The following is a 26621-nucleotide window of genomic DNA, read 5'->3' as shown; positions in this document are numbered from 1 at the left end:
TTCTTTGAGAAGCTGAAAACAATAAGTCCAATGGTAAGAACACACTGTTCTGATCGCTGCTGAAAATCTTTTTGGCAGACCTGAGGACTAGGTCTGATTTCCTGTCTGTTGTTTTAACTCAAAAAGAAATATGTATGCCTGTATGTACAGTCAATAAAAGAAAATCAAAATATAAACAATGTTGTGCTGTCTGAACAGAGAAAGAAAACTAGAAGAAACAGCTGCTCACTTGTACCTCAAATCGAAAAAAATAATATTTATTCTTACTTTAAATGCCAAAGCTTGAAAAGCACTGATTCCAACAGGTTCAACAATTAACAAAAGACCGGGTGTTTATTCTGTATAATGTATGTATAACTCGTGAGAAGAGCTTATTTGTGTGTAAATGAATGTCCCTAACCATTTTTTACTGCCATTTCAACATCACCTCATATTATCTTTAATAGGTAAACCCTTTCATAACGGCCTTTTCATTTCATTATAAATGTCATTTATATTTATTTTAGACAGAGAAAGGTTAAGAAATGTGGGGTAATTTGTAAATAATAGTAATAAGCCACAATTAAAACCCGTACTATATTCATTCATGGAGCTCACCAAGTCACTGCATGTTCTACAACACTGTCCGGCACATATTTCAGAATAAAAGCCTCATGTTAACAAATGAAGGAATTCTGTCCACAAAATTACATTTGAGGGCTTTTATTTTGAAATGAAAGCAGGAAGTGTTGATTTAAAAATAAATCTTTACTTTTTTTTCATCTCCGTAACACATTCTACAGATAGCCATCGAAACTGTAGTAATCTTGCTGGTATGATGTCAATATATTGTCAATATATCACTTTCACTTTCTGTTGTTGCTGTGAACTTAGCCAGTCATTTCAAAAAGATATACGTTTAGTAAATCACATCTTAATTTTATGCATATGTAATTAAAACATATACACATGTTAAATACTATAAATGAGACCAAATAAATGCATTCAGGTTGAGTTAACAGGCTGTTGTGTTTTTCCTCTCATCAGTAAGACAGACAGAATGAACGCTAGCCTTTGATATTAGATTTATAAGTAGGCTACAATTATCAAAACAATACGAACCATCAGGTTCCCTCATGTGTCTCTAATAGGTACTGCAGATATCAATCTTGAATAAAAGACTATGGAAGAAATTCTGCTTATTTATTTGGCCACCTGTGATTGATTGGTAAAGACTGCCTACCAGGTGTATTAATGTATTAAACATGCATAGAAGTTAAAAATATAGACGAGAATATGATGGAACTGAAAACCACCCCTTTCTACAGAAACTGAAAGATCAGCCCGTTCTCATTCTCAATGCTCTGTCACGGCCGTTGGCGTTCGATACCGCCGCACAAGGCAAACTTCTGTGGCGGTATGAGATGCACCAGGCTTTCCATTAACTACAATGTAAACCCATCCAAGGCAAGAGTAAATGCTCTGGGAAAGTTCTGTGGTGACGTAGTTTAAAGAGTGAAAGAGACACACCGAGCGGGCGGATGTGGAGGTCGATGGGTCCAACAAACACAAGGCTTTCATCCAGGAGATGGCGTTTTGTGTCCTGTGTGTTAAGTTTCACTCTCATGTTAAAGTCAGCTGTTCGTTTATGTCCCGCGTTCACAACATCCAGTCACATTTTCACTGTGAAAACGTAGTAGTTTTACGTCCAACCATGATGTTTTTTCCTAAACCAAACTAAATCGTTTTGTTGCCTAAACCTAAGCAAGTATTTTTGTTTAATTCACAACTTTAAGCACGTGTTTACCGCTACCGAAAAGTGACGCCGAAGTTTTCTGACAAGTCGTAAGTACACTATGTCACGAGTTGGGATGAGAACGGGTTGGAAAGATCTATCAAAAAATTGTAAGAAAAGACCCTCAAGACGGTAAAGAGGCACTCCAATAACTCCCATGATGAAGTATCCAATCCCTACATCATGACTGAGGAAAACAAAAGCAAACACAAAATATCCAGAAGGCTTAAATGACAAATAAATCCCCAAAAACAACCTGAGGTCTAACTCCACATCCAGGCTGAGAAGAATCAGAGCAAAGCCACACCAAAATAAAGAAGTGGGAGAAGAAAAAAATCTGTATATAACACGATCAACGACTTTGAAAAAACAGGCCACATTCTGGAGCTTGATGCTACAAAATTCAATTAAGTCATATTTTAAACATAGCACTTATGACCTAAAAAAATTATAAAGCTTAATGCATGAATAATGATAACTTGGAGCAATATGCTCAGATCGCTTTTCGTTAGATAAATGTTAATATCAAAACCATTCCATGCATGAAAATGAAATCCTTTTGGCCACAAAGTGATTGCGAATCCTCTCATGTGGAAGGTCCCCTGCATTGCAGAAATCACTTATTCAACACAGATGAGTGTTGACTGATCTAATCTCCAATAGATCAGGCTTCTCATCCATGATGAATGTGATTAGCGGGGTCTATGAAGAGTGAACCAGCTAATCAGTGGAACGCTGAGGATGCTGGATTTCCCAACTGTCTGCTAAAGAAAGGCCTCGCAATCACCGTTACAGATGCTCCCTACCGCGCCTGTACATATCGATACTCTGAGAAGAACTGGAGTTGGACTTGGTTGGATACCCGCAGTGTATCACGAGGGCCTCGCTGATAAGCAGGAAATGGATTAATTCAGATATCTCTCGGGGTTTTAGAAGTGTGATCAAAAGGATTTCCAGACTGAGCACTGGTTGGGTGCAGTAATACCCACTTTTCAAAAGCTTTCTCTCACTGACAAACAAAGAAAACAGTATAAATGGAGCGGTGGAACCACTGGTACTCAACAGAGAAGTCTGTTTTTCTATATAACAAAAGGTTGTTAAAGAAGTCCATCCAGTCTGACAGCTCTCATCCGTTACATTCAGAGCTTCAGATCTGGCCTTCAGACTCTCATGAGCCCAAACAAACAGATTTAAAAACTCCTACTACCCTCTCTATCAATAAAACCCTGTGAGGAGAAGCAAACCCATTCCAGACCCGAACTCTTTAAAAAACTTAAACTAGAATTACCGCTTCACAGTCGTCTGCCTCTGCCAACAAGTCAAGTTGTAGTTTTCATCCATGTCTGTCCAAAAATGTCATCATTTTATCCTGTTAATTTATTATAAATAAAAAAAAAATTAATTAGCATATGAATTCTTAAGTTGTGGCCAAAAGCGTGTTTTGTGAGGTCACAAAGACCTTTGACCACCAAAATCTGATCCAGTCCATCCATCCAAGTGGATGTTGGGTCAGCTGTGGCTAAGAGGTAGAGCGGGTCGCCCACCAATCGGACGGTCGGCAGTTCAATCTCCGGCTCCTCCGGTCTACGTGTCTTTGAGCAAGATACTGATTATTGTATTTAGATTAGATCCTGATAGGCCTTGCATGGCAGCCTCTGTCATCAGTGTATGAATGAGTGTGTGAACGGGTGATTGTTGACGTGGTGTAAAAGCGTTAAAAGCGGTCAGAAGACTAGAAAGGCGCTATATAAATGCAAGTCCATTTACCATTTCTGTGCCAAATTTGAAGAAAGGCTGCCCGAGATATTACGAGAACGAGATGGACGTGAGGTCACAGTGACCTTTGAGCACTTAAATCTAATAAGTTCATTCTTCAGTCCAGGTGGACGTTTGTGCCAAAATATGAAGAAATTCCCTCCAGGCGTTCCTGAGATATCACCTTCACAAGAACAACCCGAAGACATAATGCCTCCGGCCACGGCTGTCGCTGGCGCGGAGACATAAAATCTATATTTATATATATATATATATATAACTCCAACCCTTCAACTGTACCAACAACTGCTCAAGATTTGGGTAGAGAAATAAAGAATGAGATCACAACACAAACAGCAGAAATGAGGTTTCTCAGCAGGGCGGCTGCTGGTCTCATTCCACACGACGAAGTCAGGAGCTCAGCAATTTGGGAAGACATCAGTGTTGCTACTTCACATTTATGATGCCTCCTAATAGTGAGATGATAAATAAACCAACCAGCTGGAATACATATTTTACAAAAAGAAAAAATATTTATGGGATGTCGAGCAGTGGAAACATAACAATCCACAGTCAGAGTTTTCTTCTGGTTAAAAAAGATTTTTATCAGCTCACAATCCCCCTGCTGTCAGAGCTCCTTGTACTCTCACGCAGTAGTCTTTCAGTCCCGGAGTCCAAGCCAGCACTGTCCCTTTCTTTTAACTTCCTCTGCCTCTCTCTCTCTCCCTCTCTCTCTCTCACCCACACGCCACCGCATATCCCTCCCTCTGCCAACACTTTCCTTTAAATGTGACTGGGAAAGCAAAATATTGACTGCAGTTTTATTCTTTGACCTCCAGAGTTGGCGGATTAAACTAGTTTCGAGTCGAGATGGACAGAAAAAAAGTAAAAAGGTGGAGCAGAAAAAGCTTACGATAGCAAGAAAAAGCTTTGTTGGCAGACGCAACAAAGAGCTCCAAATTACCTGACCTTTATGGTCTACGAGTGTTTGATGGAGACGAAGGGGGGGAAGCAACGAGGACAGAGAAAGGAGAACAGGTGCAGTGCAGCAGTAACCTAATGTGTCAGGTTGTAAATTAAATAAAAACCGTTTTGGTTTGCAATACAAAGTTTTTGTTGGCTTCAGTTGGGTAAACAGTTTGCAGCAGTGAGATGATTCTTTCTATCCTCTCAGTCTCAGCTACCTGCTGGGCTACTGAACCCCACTGTTTAGCACATTTTATGCAAATGCACAAGATTCAGATGAACTATTCATGACTGAATTACAAGAAAAACATGATATCATACAATATATGAAAGCATTTTGTGAACAGTGATTGCATCAGGTTCACCTGCTTTTTATTTGCATAAAAATGCAGAGCAAGACAGAGAGAAGAGAGAGGGAGCAGCTTTCACAAGATCCACTGTGTGCTGCTGCCAGACAGATTTTAAAAAGTTAGTTTTTGTCCAATTTCTAACTCAATAAGTTTGTCGCTCTGAGTAATTGTGAGACGGACACTTCAAGGCCGATCATTTTAAAATGCAGACAGAGAAACTGAGGAGAGGGAGGATGCAGAGTTGAGGGTAGAAAGAAAAGAGTTTAAGAATAAAGAGGAGGGAGAGATCAGATATTGACAGGTTATGAGGAGAATGTAGAGTGTCTGAAAACGGCATTATATGATATGATGATTCTAATATTTTGATAAACTTATTTGCATATATTGAGGATCAAAATATTAGAACTAGGGCTGTCAATCGATTTAATATTTAATTTAATAATCGATTCATGATTTATCGCATGATTGTACATAGTTAATCGCACATTCTTTTTCTGTTCAAAATGTACCTTAAAGGGAGATTTGACAAGTATTTAATACTCTTATCAACATGGGAGTGGACAAATATGCTGCTTTATACAAATGTATGTATATATTTATTATTGGAAATCAATTAACAACACAAGATAATGACAGATATTGTCCAGAAACCCTCACAGGTACTGCATTTAGTATAAGAAATATGCTCAAATCATAACATGGCAAACTGCAGCCCAACAGGCAACAACAGCTGTCAGTGTGTCAGTGTGCTGACTTGACTATGACTTGCCCCCAAACTGCATGTGATTATCATAAAGTGGGCATGTCTGTAAAGGGGAGACTCGTGGGTACACATAGAACCCATTTACATTCACATATCTTGAGGTCAGAGGTCAAGGGACCCCTTTGAAAATGGCCATGCCAGTTTTTCCTTGCCAAAATTTAGCATAAATTTGCAGCGTTATTTAGCCTCCTTGGCAACAAGTTAGCATGACACAGTTGGTACCAATGGATTCTTTAGGCTTTTGTAGTTTCATATGATGCCAGTATCTTCACTCTAGCTTTAAAACTGAGCCCGATAAAACCTTCAAAATCACAAGTTGTGTTAATGCGTTAAAGAAATTGGTGGCATTAAAACGAATTTGCGTTAACGCGTTATTATCGCGTTAACTTTGACAGCCCTAATTAGAACTAATAATAAAATACAAAACACAACAAACTAGCTAAATTGCTACAGAATGTACTCCTATGTATTCCTATGTAATTATAACGTAGAGGATTTTCTAGTTTTCTGCCCACTTAGTTACTGTATGTTTTGAATCTCAGCAGACTGTATTTTGAGATTTTATGAATCATTGGCTGACTAATAAGCCGGTTGATGTGCTTTTACTCTGACATGTTCCCTTGGATAAATACAGAGGCTGCTGTAAAGCAAACACACACACAGACTGATTCTCAGTCCAGCCCCGTCCCACAGGCCTGCCGTCTGTGTGGCCACCCACTGGTCTGCTACACTAACACAGGCCATCGCCATCCATCACCTCGACTGGCTAAACACCCTTTTATAGTCCGAGGGCCTGCCACAGGGAGGAGGCTTCGGCCCTCAGAGGACTGTTATTCAGAAGATAAACTACATTTACACACACTCCAGTAAACATGTTTAGTCCATTCACGTCACACATGAACAAAGAAAAAGGGACGAACCTTCACATATGAAGATTTATCACAGAGAAACAGTCATCATTGCCTGCACCAGTAACAAACTGGGATTCCCTATCTTAGTCTATTTGTCAGTTTTTCAGTAGGGTCTTGGTTGACTGATGAATATAGATTTTTTTTAAAGTTGCTTATACCCTTTTCCCAACAAAATTAGCGCGTATATGCATGTTTTTTAAACACGGGAAAACACACTAAAAATAGGCGATAGACTAATTTCTCATTGTGAGTATGCCGTGCCGCTGCATTGGCCTTTCTGTTTTTTTTCTGGTGTGTCACATTCGACGGCACAGTGAAAATGTGACAGTGCTTACTTATTTCTTTTTCCAGTCTGTCTTTCAAACTCAAACCAGAGTTGGTGATTGTTGGAACAGTGGAAAGACTAACAAAGACTTTGGTTCGATGAAGGGTTTGTTTGGTGATGATTTTGTTTCTGTCGAGAGTGACTGAAGTGTGTTTTATGACGATCAGAGAGGTAAAATGACTGTTTTCTGACTGGAGCCTGGTGGCTTTGAGGAGAGCAGATTAATTGTATGTTTTGTACGTTAATATATCATTGTCCAAATCTCTGTTGATTTTATTCATTACATACTCACTTCAACGTGTGTCACATAGCATCGCGCCAGAAAAAGGGCAGAAATTAGCGTGTTCACCCTGGTGTCACGTTTCCATGGGAGAGGGGCTTCAGTCACTTCTTCAGGTGTTGTATTAATGTTAAACTACTGCAGTTGGGCATCCTTCTTCATTCAAGCTAAATGTACATTTGTGTACACTGCCACTATCCTCAATGCTCAAACGAATGTTTCATCTTTCCTTGAAGATAATTATAAAATATTTCACTCAGACTGAGTTCAGAAGTTTGAAAGAGCAAGAGACACAGACAGCAAGAGTTTGAAGTCCAATTTGATGATCAAAGTGAGTCTACATACAGAGTGTAACCTGTTTTCAAACGGTTTAGAAAAAAAGGTACTATACTATTTCACCTTTAGCACTAGATAGGTGAGTGAGACGAAGCGTCAGTGGAGGAGGTGAGAGAGGGGTTAAGGCTGAATGGGGAGGGTTTGATTGAGGAAAAGGGAGAATGAGGTGAGCTTGATGAGGATGCACACTGACGGTACAGGTATGCACACTGTGGAGGTAGAAGCAGGGAGGTGGGGGAGGGAGGAGGGCTGCAGGGTTGCTGCTGCTCAGCTACAGGTCAGTGAGAGGGGATGCTGCACATGGCATCAGGTTGTGCGCGTGCAGCTACAAGGTAATGACTACGTGTGATGGACAACATATATATGCAACCTCGTTGCTTGGACACCAGAGCTTCACCTGTGATATTTGCTAAAAGCCTGAATTCAGCTAGCATCAATGCTTGTTTCCCTTTTTGTTCCTCACATACTGAATAAACAAACGACCTGCTGATACCTCCCTGGTTCAGAGCAATACTTATCAATTATAAAAAACAATGGGGCTGTTGTAGCACTGATCTCACTGTATTATTCAGTAATATCACAACTCCACATGGAGGAAATTGTGTTTTTTACCTTGTACCTTGTTCATTCTTCTACGCTGACGACAAGCTAGAACGATGTTCCTACAGTAGGTGAAGTTAAACTTGTCATCAGCTTTTCCCTCGGCACCAAACTATGACAGTGACAGTTTATAATGAGCCGTAATGCACACCACATACATGCAAGCACATCTGAAAAAACTGTTTTATATGTGTGGTAAAAGAAAGAAACAAAAGAAGCTAGTTGCCAAAGTGAATGCAAGAATGTGTATTTTGTTTTGTGAAGGGATTGTAAACTCCCAAATGCTACTGCGTCGAGGAGCTTTTGTTTTAGTTCACCTTGAAGATGACTTGTAAGACTTGTTTGAATAAAGTCCCCAGGCAGAAACTGTTCTAGCAGGAAATCTGAAAAGCAAAAGGTGGGATCAATCAAAAGCACCCCCCACTACTTCTTCTCTAGCTCTGGATAATTGGAAGGTGGAGGTGAGATGAATATAACAGCTTGTGCAGCACACATCTGGTCAGATGATACAAAGTGACTTGCCCTGAAAAGTTTGTTGTGTGGATGTAAATGCACTTCATGCTGATCAAGTTAATCGTTGGGCAGGAAGAGCAGATAAACAAGTTAAGAGGAACAACACATTATTGATTGATGTTTCCCATATTGGAATACCAAGTCAGAACAACATTTTTATAAAATCATTGGTCATATATATCTAACAAAAGCATAATCACAAGTCTTAAAGGTATACATACTGACATCTGCCAAAACTACACTCATTTGACACTTCAATCTTTTTTCTTGCATCCAATACAGATCTTTTGGGTGAAGTTGTACAATGTTTAGAGCTGAAATGAAACAGTCAATCAGAAGAAAATGAAAGGCAACTTTGTTTTAAATTATCGATTAATCATTTCAGTAGTTTTTCATGCTAAAATGCTATATTATCTCTGGTTACAGCTGATTTTCTAACATAGTACAAAGAATATCTTTGGGCTTTGGACCGTTGGACTTGACAAAACAAGCCATTAAAAGACATCACCCTGACGGGGCTTTTTCACCATTTTATGACATTTTATAGACCCACTTATTAAAAAAAATAAAGCTTAAATCAGTCAGTTGTAGCCAATCCGCTACGGGAAGGCAATAGAGACAGAGCGCAATTAAGTCCCGCCCACACGAGAGGGGAAAACACTTCATCGCTCTCCATTGACTTTGTATTGCGTGAAGGTATAATACTGTCTGCTAGCAAACAACAGACAGATGCCTAAAAGCTGCTGTGTGGTGGGATACACTACCAACAGGGTAAAGAACCCCGAACTAAGATTTTATAAGCGATGAGAGATTGTTTTGTAGAAGCTAAAAAAAAGTCTCATGGAAAGAGAGGCGACCTGAAGAGAAGCACCGAGAGACAGAAGGTCATTTTGACTTGGAGGTAAGCGACAGTAATAATTACGGTACACAAATGAAATTTTTGGCGGTACGTACGTCGGAGTTTAGTGTTTACTACTGTTGCCAGGCAGCCTACTTTCATTTCCGGTACCACTCGTACCCATCTACGGAAGCCCGCGCCACGGTGTCTCGCGCGAGCATAAACAAAGCTTAACGTTACGTTAATGTCAGTTTTAGGCTAACTAACCACATTTCTGTAAGTTAATCTAAAGCATTTGACAGGATGCAACTTGTGTTATAGTTGAATGTGGATAAATCAGAAAGCTATGCAGTATTATGTTTGGAAGTGCCTTAGCTAACTACAGTAGCTTGTTACGCATAGCTAACATTAGGTTGCTAACAGCTAACTTCATCATTATCATCCATCATTATTTTAGTTTGAAATAATCCGACGTGGTTTTCAGAGTATGACGCGTTGCGCTCTGTCTCTATGAGATGTAGTTGAAAGCTTCTGAAACAACAAGTAAATTGGACCTGTTGAGAATATTTCTGTGAAGACGCTGTCTCCTAGGTCTTAATAATGTCACAAAGTGAGATGCCTTTCTTTGTGGAGTGATTCTTTCACATGGAGACGCTGGTGAAGGTGGGGGGTGGTGGCAGAAGGTGCAGGATTAGCATTACATTGTGACTCACTGGGGTTGGGGGGGAACAGGGTGCAGCTCTTGCAGTGGATGATCTCCTTGATAACCGGCATATCCTGGGAGAGGGGCCCGGGCACCATGCCGAGGCCGGGCATCATGGGATTCAGGGGGGTCATGCCAGCCATCATACCGAGGCTGGGATCAAAATCTGGAGGCGGGAGAGAAATATGAATGAGATCACTGGGACAGAAGAGAACACCTACTACAGTGACACATAAACACAGACTTGTTTCCAGCAGCTAGCCTTTGGTCGGGTTATCACTTCAGCCCGTACTGAATCTTTTAAGTTGTGTACTTTTTCCCTGTGCAATTCTTCTGTCAACACCAGTGACACACAAGCAGCCTATTCATAATGGAATACACGGCCATTCATGAATAAAACATTGCATAAACATCATGCATACTTCAAGAAGTTTCTCCTGAGTCACTCTCTCTGTCACTCCTGCTGCTTGAATGATGACCTTATAGATAATGTACACAGTTGGGTCCAGAACCGACGTAACAGAGAGGCTTTATTTACAATATTGATTTGCACAGACTGCACCTGGGAAGACATGCACACACCTACACACAAGCACAAGCATCCATAGCCACCACATGTGCTTTTAAGTGCATACGCGTCCCAGTATGGAGCTTTTTTTGAAATGGAAATGATGCTGCCATCCAGTATGTGCCTCAACATCCCCTGCAGAGGATTTGTAGTTGACAATTATGCCGCAGGGTGTGTGATGTTTACGCACCTGTTTGTGTGTGTGTGCATGCAGGAGCGCTGCTGTGCTAAAACGAATCCTTCACTGGAGATTATACACACACAGTAACATACTAGACATGTAGTAGAATTAATCTGTAGCAGAAGCTGTTATTTGCTGACTGTAAGACGACACAGTCGATGAAATCCCAGTAATGACATGCTTAAATAAACAAGCAACACAATGACAAGTAGAATCGGAAACAGCTCAGCCATAAAGTCTACCTTTACAAAGATATTAACAGAACAGTGTGGAACATTTCGTGGGATCTATCAGCAGAAATGGAATATAACATTCATAACTATGTTTTCATTAGGTTATAATCAGCTTTAACTGAGACTTTGTGTTTCGTTAGCTTAGAATGAGCCGTTTATAGCTCCGCCATGTTGCTCCGCCATGTTTCTACAGTAGCCCAGAGTGCAAAACCGTGGTACTGCCAGCTGCCATCTAACTTATGTTGCCCCTAAAGTAGTGTCATTATAGTAAGGATGGCCTCTGAGCGAGGTGAACGGCGTTACCACGGTTTTGCACTCCGCGGCTCACGTTACCGAAGTCTTGGAGAGGGATGAGAGAGCGGAATGGGTTCTAGCTGGTTGCAATCTGCAACCACAACTCTAGATGCCTCCAAATCCTACACACTACCTTTAAGGTTCAGTTTTGATCAATACTGTCAGAGTAAATTTAACTGTATGTTTATTATTGAGGCTGTATTTTGTGTTTCTAATATTCTTTCCCCCTCATAATGCAGTCCAGTACAACACCAACACTAACTATGACCTCATAAACATATACTGCAGTTGAATTTCTCTACCTGTAATTAAATCTTCACTATTTCTGTCCAACAGAGAATAGCAGCAACGATCATTATTTGGGTTCCATTACAATTTTGACTTTTCTCATCTTCAATAGCAATGCATCCAGTAAAGGAGAAATAATACAGTATACAGTATAACTGGAAACAGATACTACATTTCCTTATACTGTAAGTGATTTCCTCTAAATCCACTGCAGGAGAGAAAACGGATGAATTAAATTACACCGAGTGAAGGTGAATAAAGAAATATGCACATTACAGACGAGTCAGAATAGATCCCTGGAGCCAGAGAGGGTGTAATAAAGACGAAGGACAAAACTGAGGAAAGAGAAATAGAGGCCAGACAGAGAACAAGAAAACAGAGAAGTAGAACCAGGCGAGAACCAACACATTCTCACTCCCAACTCGTCAAATACCGCCGCTTGACCCTTGGCATCGGAGACTGTCGCACGGGGTACCCCTTTTGCTTTACTTTTGGACGGACCAGGGACGGCGTTACATGCATAGTGTCCTTTCAAAATAAACCTCCGTTTTCACAGAAAGTTAGGTTTAGGCAACACAACCACTTAGTTAGGGTTAGGAAACGGTCGTGGTTGACGTTAACTTCACTGACTAGCATCCACGTGACTCACGGGGGTGACGATATTAACAACTCATGAGACAAGCGACTCGTGACTAACGACTCATGTGACTCACGGGACTAACAATTCTAACAACTCACGTGACTAGCAACTCTCGTGACTGACGATATTAACGACTCAAGTGAGTAGCAACTCACGTGACTGACGATACTAGCGACTCACGTGACTCATGTAACTGACAATACTGGCGACTCACATGACTAACGACTCAAGGGACTGACCATACAATCAACTCACATGACTAGCGACTCACGTGACACATGTAACTGACAATACTAACGACTCACGTGACTAGCAACTCACGTGACTTAGGGGACTGACGATACAGACGAGTCACGTGATTAACAACTGACGTGAAAAAAAATAAGTCAACGTTACTTTTAGTTTGACACGGAACACCGGTCTCGTGGTTGAAACTCTTGTGTTGGTTTGACCCATCCACCCCCCCTCCAGCCAACCCTTAACGGACTCTCACGCTATTTAAACTACGTCAGTTGCTCCGACTGTCGACTAACGCTGCGAGTGGGTTCACATTGGAGTTAGTTGAAAGCCCAATTTGTTGTCCGTGCGTCGGACTCTGATACAGAGGGGATCGCCCAATCGGCGATGAGTTGGGATTGAGAACGAGTTGAAGGAACAGGTGATAAGAAGGACCCTAGCTGACAGGCGATTGATGGCTTCTTCTGTACGTTAAGGTGAAGGAAAGGAAGACGGATAGTAGGAGGGAAGATAAGAAAGGGTGGATGGAAGACGGGAGGCTGGTGCAATAACCAACCTGAATGCCAAACACTTTACATAGAAAAGAGCTGAGGAAATAAAGTATACACCGTGACTGAATTCAGTGTTGTGGGAGGTTGCAGAAGAAGAAAACATTGTAAATATATCTTGAAAATGATATTTCTGGACATTATATTCAATTTTCTGCCAAGCCAAAGATCTACTGTTCCAGTGGTAAAATTAAACAACATGCTTATGAGTTCATATGTCGTATACTGATGCAAAACAAACTAGATTTCAGCTCGCATGGAGGAAACAATCTGGTTAAATCAGGGCTCGGCTGGTGCAATTTCACTGCAGTGCTGCTCAAGTTCCCTCTGGAGTGTGTGTTGGTGCGCGTGTCTGTATTTATCCTTGTCCATTAAGACCTGAAGCAAGCATGTAGCAGAGCTGTGCGTAATAAAGGAGATTATTTACTTCTTCCTAAGGATTTCCAGCTACAGCAGAGCTCTCATCTCCGCTTTCAACAACGTAGCCCGAGGACATGTTTCATCACTAACATGTCATTATTTCCTCCCTCCTGCAGCGCTGCTCATTACAATGTATGCTGTAAGTAGATACAGATGAACATGCAGAAGAGTGCACTTCATCCAATGTATGTATTTATGCAGTTTTCTAAAGGAGTTGCTGTCATGTTCCAGTTCAGATATAAAGTCATTTTAAGTTGTTTCAGGATTTATTAGAGTACAGTTTACGTTTCATAAAAAGCACCATACGGGTAGATTTGACTGCAGCCAGTGTGAATAGTACATCCTGTAGTTTGTTTCAGAGTATAGGGGACAGGAAAAAAACACTTTCCCTGGCAAAACACAAGTGACACCACCCGATTACATTTTAGTAGCACCATCACAACAGCCAGAAGCTCCAATAAATACAATGAGGTATGATGAATCCTTTTTTTTTTATCATTTGTTTAGATGCGAAGAACTTAAAAGGACCAGCTTGTAGGTCACTCACAAACTCACACATTAAAATCTAACAGGCTGCAGATTCTCCACAAGAGGGAGCACTGCATGCCAACCAGCCAGCGCAACCTATAGAAAAGGAAAGTAATGACAGCAGGACTTAAAACCTGCATACATCTGTAGGCTAGTTGATGTCACCATGGGCTGCATCAAAACTGAAATCTGGGTGTTATATTTGATAACAAACTCAACTTTGACCAACAGGTGAAGTCAGCCGTTCAATCGTGCTTTCTGCAACTTCGTATATCTCGAATATTAGATCTTTTTTTATCTGCTAAGAACCTGGAAACTGTCATCCACGCTTGCATTACATCCCGCTTATAGACTGTAACTCACTGTATTCCTGTCTCACCCAACACAACTCCTCCAAACTACAACTATAGCTCAAAATGCTGCAGTAAGACTACTCACAACATCCAACAGAAGAGTCCACATAACGCCTATTTTAGCATCTCATACACTGGTTACCTGCACCTTTTAGAATTGATTTTGAAATGTTATTGATTCATTTTAAAGTTTGGGTTGACCCGTGATTATAACATTGACTTACTAACCCCTCACAAGCCTGAATGCAACCTGAGATCCTCCGGCAGAGGTCTGTTATTGTAATATGTGTATATATGTAACTCCTAGGTCGAGGCTAAGAACCAGAGGAGGCCGAGCCTTTGGAGTCGGGACCCCAGATCAGGCAGGCAAGTTCTGTTTCATCTTTTAAATCTCTCTTAAAAACGCACTTTTTCCAGAATTGCTTTCTCTTAATTGGTTATTCTTCTGCTTTTACTCTTGTTACTGTGTTTTAGTAATTCATACCTATATAAATAAAGTTATTATCATTATTATTATTATTATAGGTAAAGAACGTAACAGCTGGTGCAATTTTAATATTTGTGCCACAGTCAGGGGATGGATGTTAGAGTAATGTTAGCTTTTATTTTTCATTTTTTCATTTCTTTCCTAGTTTTTTTTTTTTTTCCAGGCAGTTGACCATCAAACAAGTGAGCCTAATTGTGCATTGTCTGTAGAAATAGTTAACTGTCATAGAGCTATCTGGTCCACAAAAAAAAAACGGATTTAGAGATGATTTCAGCAACACCCAAGTTCATGGTTCAAATTCTCCGAATAGGCAGAACTTAGTCAACCATCATCGCCATTCAATTTTATTTTGGTTTCTGCACGCAGAACTCCAGAAAGAAAATGGTTTAAATTACTGGTAGCTGAGTTAATAAGGTGCATTCAATGTCCCAGATATGAAGCTAACCTGGGTCACCATCTATTTTTTATTATCTCAGTAGTGTAACCATCATAGTGAAAAAAACATTAGAAAAAAAAACCTTAAAAATAAAGCCAGACTCTGGTCCAACAGTAGCATTAAAAGGAAATCAATATGATTTTAAAATCAATCCTAAATGACATCAAGTGAAGGTGGGTGTGGATGAGGTTAGTAAGCAGTAGCTGCCACACAGCACTGGACTACTCTTTGATAAATATAAAAAGGACAAGCAGCTCCATTCACCATCATCCACTGCTGTGTAATGCTACGGGGACGAGTGGGTGAGTGGGCCATCGGGGCAGCGACATCAAAGTTGTTTTATCTAACACTAGAACAAATCCAAAGGCTTCAAAGAATGTTAAAGCCACACAGACCGACCCACCGCCGCCGCCGCCCTCCACGACTGTTTCACACCAAATACAGATATAGATGCAAAGAGAAGCCTTACTTAAACATTTTGTATTTAGTCCAGCCTTATTGGCTATTGGGAAAACTAAGCTTTGTAAGTCTCTCCATTACGTGTACTGTATACAAAGCAGTAAACTATTGAAATATCTGACTTATGCAAATTTCAGCCTCTCCCGTGTGCCAAGCGTGTTGAAGAGCTACGGTGGCCAACGCCTAAACGCGAATGGCCCTCGCTAGAGCCAGTTGTTGTAAGAATAGCGTAGGTCATTTGGAGCAGAGCCAGTGCGTAGAGTGTGTAAGTACGAGGGAAGTGAGTGGTGAAGCAAGAGAGAGAGAGTGGTGGCGACAGAAGCGAGTAACGTTATCGACTCCGGCCCAAGCCGTTCTGGGCTACTGTAACATGGCGGACTCCGCGGAGAGGACTTGTTAATATTATATTCCATTTCTGCCAGTAGATCCCCCTAAATGTTACACACTGGTCCTTTAAGTAAATCATCGGAGTACCAACACTGGCTGTAATCTAGTGCGGCTAAGAAACAGTGGAAGGTTAAAGAAGTATACAGTGTGTTTCTATGGGAGCTGTGGATTCAGGCACAAACAACAGTGGGCGAAACAATATCTTCAGAATTATCTCAATTTAGTTTGAACAAATGCAGAGACGTTCTGCCTTAAATACCTCATGAATGAATAGCACTGTGGGTGTAGGTAGGTATTATCAACTGACAATAGAATGATACTGAATTGTGAATTCAAACACTGAATGGTAGCAGATACTAAATAATGAGAACATAATTGGATGCAGAACAGTTCAATAAGACCATGTTTAATTTATTCAAGCAGCAAATGGTAATTTAGAGACGGATTAGATAGCGAGAGCTGGTTCATGAAGGGGAGCTTCCACAATTGCACAAAAGGGCATGCGTGATTCCAGCAGTAAAATACCTGAGAGAAGATCGAGAGGAAATTATTCAGCAACAGTTTCCTTAATGAATTAAGTCGTAATTAAAGGAAAATAAATTGATTCCAGCTTTTCAAATATTAATATTTGGTGGTTTTCTATGACAGTAAACTGAATATTTTGGGGTTTGGTTGAACAAAACAAGAAATTAAAACACGTCACATTGGGCTCTCTGAAACTCTGATTAAGATATTGTTTTAGTATTTTCTGACATTTTTCAGAATAAACAATTAATCAAGAAAATAATCGTCGAACTGATAATAAAAACAATCATTAGTTGAAGCCCAAACTTGGTAGCAAATTTTAGCCAATGCGGAAGTGCTTTAAATTTGCGTTCTTTCTAACAGCCAAAAGGGGTGACTCCTCTGGTTGCAAAAAGAAGTCTGATTGTATAGAAGTCTATGAGAAAATGAGCCTACTTCTCACTTGATTTATTACCTCAGTAAACATTGTAAACATGAGTTTATGGTCTCAATCGCTAGTTTCAAGTCTTCTTCAATACAGCATGATGTTCATTTAGTAAATTATGGTCCCATTTCTGGGAGTTGCTCGTGTTTTTGTCCTACAACTTTAATCCTTTCAGTGTGTTTTCAGTTCATGAAAGTTAATTGTAACATTTTGGTCACCTAAAAATGTCTTATTTAGCGTTTGGTTGTACTTAGCTCCACCCTCTCATGTCACTTCTGGTTGCAAAAAACCAAGATGGTGACGGACAAAAAAACGAACTTGAGGCTTTCAAACAATAGTCCATAAACAAATGGGTGACATCATGGCGACTACGTCCACTTCTTATATACAGTGCACGGACAACAAATATTGTGAAATAATATAAATAGTCTACCATCAGACAAACCGTTTACTCCTTTAATATTACTTATTAATAATGTATTAGGCTAATGTCGCAAATCAATCTTTATGATTATATTAGATTTCAGTAGGATTTTTCCGATGTTGATGGTTGATGTTACAGTGACCACGTCCACTTCTTATATACATGTCTATGGTGGAGAACATCCACAGAAAACAAACAATTTGAAATGGTCTCCAAACTGGGGAAAAACTCTGCTTTTCACATTTTATATTTAAATTTAGACATTTTGTTTTGAATATTAAATGACCCTCTTTGGGAGGAACATTATTCTCCGGCATTAATGATGCCCATTAAAAGGTTTAACTGAGAAACAGCCTGTGCTGTACTAAGAGCCAATATGCTGTGCACTCAACAAGAGCGAGAGAGAGGAAGAGCAGGTCTCTTAGAAACTTCACAGAGAGATTCAGAGAGCACAAGTGTCCTCTTGAAAGAAGAACAACAAAAGAAACCTGGGGCCGGGTCCACCCACACACGGCCACACATCTGTCTGATCCTTTTTTTATTTATTTATTTTACCACGCTTGTCTACGAGCTCCAGTCTGAATTCTCACTCATGTTAGAAAACTGAAATTATTCACAAACATCTCCCCGCTAACGCCTCTTCCTTGTACGGCAACGCGCATGAGTGCACACATACACACGAAGTTGGCCTCGAAGACTGTTTGCACAAACTCTCCTCTACCTTCCACCTGATGTTAAACAATCTATTTCCTGGAGGTTTGTTCAAAGTAATTACATTTGGAGCTGCCCATCAATCAGGAGGCGCACAGAGAAATAAAAAAAAAACTGACATTTGATTGTGTGAAGCTCCGGGCTATTAATGCCATCCTCCTCTCCTCCTCCCCGTCTTTCTCCTCTCTGATTTCCAGGGTAAACGTCCCTTCTAGCAGTCGGCGGGTGGCGGAGGGTTTGAGGGAGGACATAAGCGGTGGCTGTGAGGCATGCTGGATAATATTCTCTAATGAGGCGAGCTAGCCACGCCACCTGTAACCCTACTAGTGGCTGAAATCTGCCTCTCTCAATCTCTGCCAGGAATCACCCCTCTTTGCATTTTTATACGAACATCTCGGACTTCATTTCCCTTTACAGGAACATTTCTCCAGCCGCAAGGACAGAATAAGAAAAACCCTCCCCTCTCCTTATTGCATTATATCTAAATAAGTATCTGCTTCCTTATGTTGCCTCCAAAAATCCGTCTTCTTTATCCGACACCTCCACAGTCAAATCTCCATAACAAATCTAGCCTTTAACAATATCTAGCCTACAATCTAATATAGCTGCCATGGATAGGAAGAACTGTCATTTCTGTCGCCCTATAACTACTGCTGTATTTCTTTTCCCCCCAGACACACTGTATATCCACCCTGTCCGCCTCCACGCAGCCAAAAAAACCTCTGGCATCGTACCAGTGCAGCTCCTGAGCAGTCAGCAGAAAGGGACACTGCGTTCAGGCAGAGGATTGGAAAACGCTTACGGCACAGGAATGACTGTCAGCCGACGTATTTCCTAATGTTAATCCAGGTGAGCTAATGTGTGAAAATGAGAGGACCCTGACTCGTATGGTCTTGTGCCCCTCTAAATTCATATGAGGTGCACGGTTTAGATAACTTCCTATGAAGCGTGACACTAAAGTTTTCATATATTCCACTGTGGTTTTTGTGTGTGTTTGTGTACAGAGGTGGAGGGGTATGTGGGGGAAGGGGTGAGGAGGAGTGGGATGCAGCAGACAAAGGGGTGGTTGTTTATTCAGGGAAGAGTCGTCTGTCCCTGGAGCCTGCTTATCTATTCTCCAGGGTGTTTGTGTGTGTTCATGCATAAGAATGTGCATCTAAATTAATTCTGATAACCTTGCAAATACATGTGTGTGGAGTGCTAAATGTTTTCCTTATGGTAGTGGTTTGTGTGGCCACCCCAATTTTTCCTTTTGTCCAATGAGCAGCTTTGAATCAAAATGTGAGGAAACCAAAATGTCTAATAAAACCCATCATTCCTGTGAATATAGACATCTATTGTTATTAGAGAGGCTTATTATTACACAGGCGTGCGGACCGGGCTGCTGTTATTGGTTAGACAAAATACACTTAACTTTCAAGGTCAGATAAAAACAAAAATGAGAAAGTCTGGTAACAGGAAAAAAACAAAAAACAAGCATTACTGCTACTTTTCACTAAGCCTGATTGAAAGGTGGTTTGGTGTTTAAGGTGAGACGCAACAGGCAAAGACATTGTTTTTCATGCACTGGTCACAAATTTTCGGGGCTATTTTGCTTCCATAACATGTCTTCTTTCAGACTACTGGAAAGAAAACATCCAAAATACACATTTAGGTGTTTATTTTATTACTTTGTCTATTTGATTTCTCCAAAATCCAAAATTCACCAAAAGTTAGCATTAGATAACGCCTCATTTGTATATCTATACATAACATTTCAGAAAACTTGTAATACAAAAAAGAATGGCCTTAATGAACGTAATCAACAGGGGAAGTTTCATGGTGTTATCTATTATTTTTTTTTGTTTTTTTTTACCTTATTCATCTGTAGTGTCTTGCAAAATGTACGGAGTTTTACGATACATATCTTTCAAGGCTAAACATTTGATTTTTTCTCAGACTATGAGCCAGAAATCTCCACAAAACTCCCCAAACTTCCCAGTTTCATTCCTATCTATATTCTGAAGGTTTTCACAGAGGGGTTTGTTCATATATCATTCATAGCCTGATTTATACAAAAATGATTTTCTAAAAACATGGCGAAACTGGATTTACTTGATGGCTGTTGACAGTATTTTCTGATTTATGAGTTACACAAAGAGATATCCAAAATTCCCTCCATAAAAACCTCCTATATGTCAACAAAGTGAAACAAAAATTTATAACCTGGCTTTATCCAATGTTCAGATTTATGTTCTGGAAATAAAACATCTAAAATACACATTTAGGTGTTTATTTTAGTACTTTGTCTATTTGCGTCTGTAGATTTCTCCTAAATTCACCAAACATTTGCATGATATAATGCCTCATTTATATATCTATACAAAAAATAATTGTCTTAATCTAAGTAATCAACTTGGGAAGTATATCTATTAGACATTTCTTTTTTCCACCCTATTCACCTGTAGTGAATTTTTAACATCTCAGATGTTTTTTTTCCTCAGACTCTGAGCCAGAAATCTCCTCCTCAGTAGTACTTGCATACACCAAACTTTCCAGTTTCATTCCTATCTATATTCTGAAGGTCTTCAACAACGGGTTTGGTCATATATCATTCATAGCCTGATTTATAGAACATTTTATTCCTGAAAACGTGGATTTTTTTTATGGCTGTTGACAGCATTTTCTGATTTATGGAGTAATACAAAGAGATATCCAACAGTCCCTCATAAAAAAACCTTTGACTCTAATATTTCAACTAAATGAAACAATAACTTTGAACCCGACTTTATCCAATGTTCAGATTTATGTTCTGGGAATTTATGCAAATCATCACATATTTGATAAGATAATACCTCATTTGCATATTTAAACATTACATTTTCAGAAAGCTTGTAATACAAAAAATAATTGTCTTAATGTGCATAATCCTCTGGGGAGGTTTCATGGTGATATCTATTAGTTTTTCACCCTACTCGTTGGGTAATGTGTAGTCAAATTTTTGGATTGGATACATTTGAATGGTCATAAGATGATTAAAGACATAAAATATATGTTTGACTTCCATTTAATTATTGTTCTTCTTCTGTGAATTGTTGGATACTTTCACCACTTCAGATCTCCAAAAAACATTCAAATAAATGGAAAAATCTCTCCTTGGGAAAGTTGGGAACCACTGAATCTTTTCATCAAAGCCAAATGTACAAGAACAGTGATACAATACAACACTGTCAAGTGTCTTATAATAAAAAAAACTATCCTGGGAGGTCTGTATTTTGAAAAGGAATATAGGAGGAGGAACTCTATAGCGTTCCATCTGGTTCTGCTTATCGTCTGGACGTGCTAGAGAGAACGCTGATGAAGTTTTGGGGAAACACTCCTGGAAAAGGATACACTCTCTCCGTCTCTGTCAGATGTCAGAGATGTAGAAACCAGATGTTGATTCCTGATGTTGCTGCTCACATTTCTGCTCCGTTTTCACAGTTCACACGATATCTGGGGTTTTACTCACTGGGTTTTGGGCTTGCTAACCATAAGACATAACTTATCCATGATGACATAAAACACATTTTGAGCATCTGAAGAATTTTGCTCATCCTTGTGTTTTGGTAAGTATTAGCCAAAAGGGTTTAATGTAGTCAGAGATGTTACTATTGGTGATCACTCAAAGAGATCCACTTGAAACCGGACTCCATCGTTTAACACTTTTAGGTTAGAAAAAAATAATCCCAAAACTAAATTCTTTCACTGTAATTTTCTCTGAGCAGAGGGGAAAAGCCCCGCTGTGACTTCTCAAGTTTTCCATAACCACAGGATCCGTCTCTGGTCTGGTCTGAGCTTCTTGTCTCAACAGTTAAACAGAGGTTCACCTTACTGTTTACGTCTCTGGGTTTCACAAACTTAAACAACCCTAATTCTATGCTCCCCACACAATCTGCAGAATAGCACCAATCATTGAAACTGACACCGATAATGCACGTTATGATCATAAAAATAAAAGCCAGAATCTCTGACTGTGTTGCTGCAGCTGTTACGATGGCAGGACTTGCAATCAACACACGACTCTGTTCCTCCAGAGATATGCCATACAGACCCTACCATGCCTGAAAACAGATTCCTTAAATCCAGTTTCCTTAAATCCAGCTGTGTTCTCACCTCACATATACCCCTTTCCCACATAAATCAGCACGTATATGCAGGGAAAACCCTCTAAAAGTAGAAGATAGACTCCTTTCCCCTTGTGAGTATGCCGTGCCGCTGCACTGGCCTTTGTTTTTTCCCCCCCTGCTGTGTCACATTCAAAGTCACAGATGTTTTATATCTGCTACTTATTCAGTCTCTCTTTCAAACTCTTAAACCAGAGCTGGTGATTGTTGAAACAGTGGAAAGACTAACAAACATGGTTTTAATGAGTTTTATTTTGTTTCTGTCGAGTTTAAAAGTGTGTTTTACGACGATCGCTGACGTAACATTACTCATGTCTGACTAGAGTCTGGTGGAGGAAAGCAGATTAATTCAATGTTTTGTACGTTAATAAATTATAATAATTGTCCAAATCCCAGTTGATTTCATTTATCATATATTCACTTCAACATGTGCCACACAGTATCGTACCGGAAAAGGGGGTAAATGAGCGTGTCCACCCGGGTGTTATGTTTCCATCATCGCCTGACTACTGTACAGTCATTTGCCCTGGGAGTGAATGCTGATTATAATCTTTCCCACTGAAGCCAAAAGCCAGATGTTAGTGGGTGTTAGTGGGTTTTTGTCCAGTGGGAAAGGAGCTATAGTTTGGGACTTGTTTGTTCCCATGACTGTTGCTCTTCTCTCCTGAGCTGTTTGGGTGAGGTGGGCCGTCTCCAACTTTCAAGCTACAACAGTTAACAACAAGGTAACTGTGACTGTCACACACATCATCCAGGCCGCACCGTCTATTGACCCTTCCCCTTAAACCCTACCCCACTAACAGTACAGTACTTGACACCTTGGACACCTTGAGACATTGTACTTAAAACTCTGGCTCATTCTATTGAACTTACTAGGAGTTGTTTTTTGGATTTCTGCTGAGTTTTGCAACTTCATATTTCTAGTTATTGGCGTTTTCCCACCTATCATGGCTTTGATGATTGCTCTCTGAGGAAGGGTGGGGTCTCTAACTTGAATCCTCCCCTGGTTTTCCCCCTTTTTTGGAGGGGGACAGCTTGGGCTGGGTCAAAATCACAAATTTCCCTCAGATGGCTTTACAATCTGTCCAAAAGACGACACCCTCTATGCTCAGATCTTCGATTCAGATGAGGAAAAACTAGGGCTGTCCTCGTCCAAAGAAGTCGACCAACACTCATAGGATTTTGTCGACTAATCGATTAGTTGATTTAATTGACAGATCTGTGAAGCTTCTCCACAAAGAATCACACAAAAGTACCACTTTAAATCATGTGTTTACCAGAGATGTGCTCATGAGTTTCTTGGAAAAAAGTCATTCAGCATGAAAAAAGCATTTAAAAAATGACTAATCGACTAAGAGGGGGCAGCCCTCCAAGACGGAGAGGCATGCAATAGACGTCATACGTTCAGAAAAGACAGAAGTAGGTAGTAACTCCGGAGAAATAGGATGACAATATTATGTAAATTAAGTACTAACATGAACAAATACTGTGGACCAGAGAAGACGTCAAACATCCTCTATACCATTTACCAAACAGTACATACACACTTGACTCATGCCTGAAGCCTGAGTCCAATCTGTCCCTCTATCTAAACACTTCACGAACACAAACATGTAATAATAACCTTCTAACATACACAGCCACTGTCCGGTCCATCTATAGAAATAAAACTGTCATCATCGGAGACATTGAGCACCGGGCTTTTGTGAGGCTGCAGATTGTTCAAGGCTCTGCCCACAGTGGTCTGTTTATCCAGCTGTCTGTCTGGATAAATCCACTTTGCTGGCGGCAGGGAAAAGACTCGGTGGTGAGAAAAAATACATTCCAGGCTCACAGTGGATGAAAAGGAGGCAAACTCTAATGTATGATGAAAGCACTTGGGCTCAGGCAGTCTCTTTCAATGAATGAGCCTGAAACTGACTCATAAAAAAACCCTCACTTACATGCAGGAAACATGTGACTGATCATACGCGTTCACAAACACACTCGAAGAGGACAAAGGGAGTGACAGTGACTTCTCCCCCCTGTTGTTTAGAGGTGAAACAAAAAGGAGACAAAGATGATGTTCAGCCATGATGGAGAATCAATAAGTAATCCACGTGGATTACTTCAAAGGCACGAGGTGCTCCGGCAACAAGTCCTGCGTGACAGAATAAGACTGTGTGACATCAGGTGTAGGAGTGAGCCTCGAAGCTTTGTGCTCACAGTGATGTCAAAGAACGTATATTATTGCCAAGAAGTGAAAGCCAATTGTTCTTTCTAATATCAGCGTGCAGCAGAAAAACTACATTTCCACCATTTTTAACAGAAAGCGACTACCGGATGGCAGTAAAACGTCCGCTGAAAAAGTGCTGTACAAAATTAAAACACAATTATTTCTCTTCCATTGTCATATTCTGACAAAATGGCATGTGTTGAATAATAAAATATTATAAATATAATAAGTGTTTTCAGTCCGAGTTTTGTCTCTTTGCTTCTAGACTCTTTGACGCTGTCGTAAAGCAAAACAGAGGTTGTGCAGATGCCATGTTTAACACAACGTACATCTAATTGTTCACATTACATCTTACATATGGATTGTCTATGATGTTTTTTCATTATGTTGTTACTCTGTACACACGACATCTATTACACGTCCCTCCTCTGTTGCTCTTCCTGACGTTTCTTCCATTTTTCCCTGTTAAATGTTTTTTTTGGGGCAGTTTTTCCTCATCCGATGAGAGGGTCATACTGTAAACGAGAGAGGGTGTTGTATCCTGTACAGCTTGTAAAGCCCTCTGAGGCAAATTGGTGATTTGCGATTTTAGGCTACACAAATAAAAAATGACTTGACTTGACTGATACAGAACTGAATAGTTTATAAAAGCTAAATTTATCAAATATTGTGGCGTTGTCGGTGGCTAATCTTGAGCCTCTTAGTCCTCACCACTTGTTGTAAACTTGAGGAAAAGAGGCAAGTAAGAGGAGAGTGCTTAAGTGGATCTCTTCCCACTTATATATATTTCTCCTGGGCTTCAACAAGTAAAGTTGGCTTGAGTGAAGTAAGAAATGCATGGGTGGAAACTCTAAGCCTGTGAGTAATATATGTTAAAATCCTTTGGAGTGTGGCAAGACGATAAAACAGCAGCACATTTGTGGGATTTACATATCACACGTCCATCCGGAGGGGAGAAAAACAAGTTTTGAATTTATTAACAATTACGTTATTGACGCATAATTACATGTCAATTGTCGGACTGGCTGCACCTCGGGGTTGACAGTACGTTCTGTTTTGAGCCCAGAGGAGTGTGTCACTGTGACTCAGAGCAGTTTAAAGTGTGTAAAGGAGCTCAGCTCTGTGAAGAGCAGATGAACAGCGTGTACTCTAATGTGGCTCCGGGTTACAGAGGCTGACTCAGCTGTAATGAGATATAAATGAGATGTTGGGGTAATTTAGGCTGGTGAGGGAGGGAAGGAAGGAGGGAGAAAGGAAGGAAGAAGAGGGAAAGGTTGGGAAACACCAGCTGTTATTCCAGGTGATCCACACAGGGGGGACCACAGCTGTCCTCTTAACCCGAGTCTCCTCCCTCTTCATCACCGTCTCCTCCCTTCATTCCTCTCTATACTTCCCCTCTGAAACTGCTTCTGATACCTGACTTATTACCCCAGTTGAGGCTCAAAGGCCCTGCTCACCCAAGGTAAACCCACATAGGGCAGTTTAGGCTCATTATTTTCGCTTGATTAGAGCTCTCCACAGGACTGTGTGGGTGTGTACACTGTGCTTGAATGACATCTACGTGACTCTGTTAGCTTGTTGCACCTGTTAGGACGGGACCAATTACACCTTTGTCTTTCTTATTAATATATCAGGTGATCAGCTGTAATTCGAGCACAGCACCACCAAGCTAAAACCTGATGCCACATTCATGTCATATCTGGTCTGCCTTTGTCAAGGTTGAAAGGAGTGATAAAGTTTGGGGTCTCCGTGTTGTTGTTTCATGAATATAGGCGCAACTCAACCAGTTCAGCACAACATGATTGGTTGATGCCTTTAGTCGCGGTGCAAGAGATCAGAAAATCGGCCTCGTTGCGAAAAAAATTATGCCTCTACGCAGTGTAATATTTGCGTTCTGTGTTAAAGTATTCATGACAAAAACAATAGTTTTAAAAAAACATATTTATGTGCAAATTAATAAAAAAAAGTCAGTTGTTAAACCCAATGTTAATGGATATCAACAGT

General features: G+C 40.3%; 1 protein-coding gene across 4 annotated transcripts in view; it reads right to left on the bottom strand.

Moving 5' to 3' along the window:
• The window catches only part of enox2 (ecto-NOX disulfide-thiol exchanger 2), a 209735-nt gene that overhangs the window by 37776 nt on the left and 145338 nt on the right, over window positions 1-26621 (bottom strand). For 3 of the 4 annotated variants that reach the window (XM_074649303.1, XM_074649302.1, XM_074649304.1), the window contains 2 exons: window positions 10125-10280; window positions 8378-8443 (listed from right to left, as the gene is read on the bottom strand). In XM_074649303.1, coding sequence (XP_074505404.1) covers window positions 8378-8443; window positions 10125-10280 — 222 coding nt within the window. The remainder of the gene's footprint in view (window positions 1-8377; window positions 8444-10124; window positions 10281-26621) is intronic. The other variant, XM_074649305.1, reaches the window with a different exon arrangement.

This window comes from Sebastes fasciatus, chromosome 10, assembly GCF_043250625.1.
Source record: "Sebastes fasciatus isolate fSebFas1 chromosome 10, fSebFas1.pri, whole genome shotgun sequence".
NCBI lineage: Eukaryota > Metazoa > Chordata > Actinopteri > Perciformes > Sebastidae > Sebastes > Sebastes fasciatus.
Note: the sequence above shows the minus strand (reverse complement) of the source record. Positions and strands in the feature narration are given on the sequence as shown.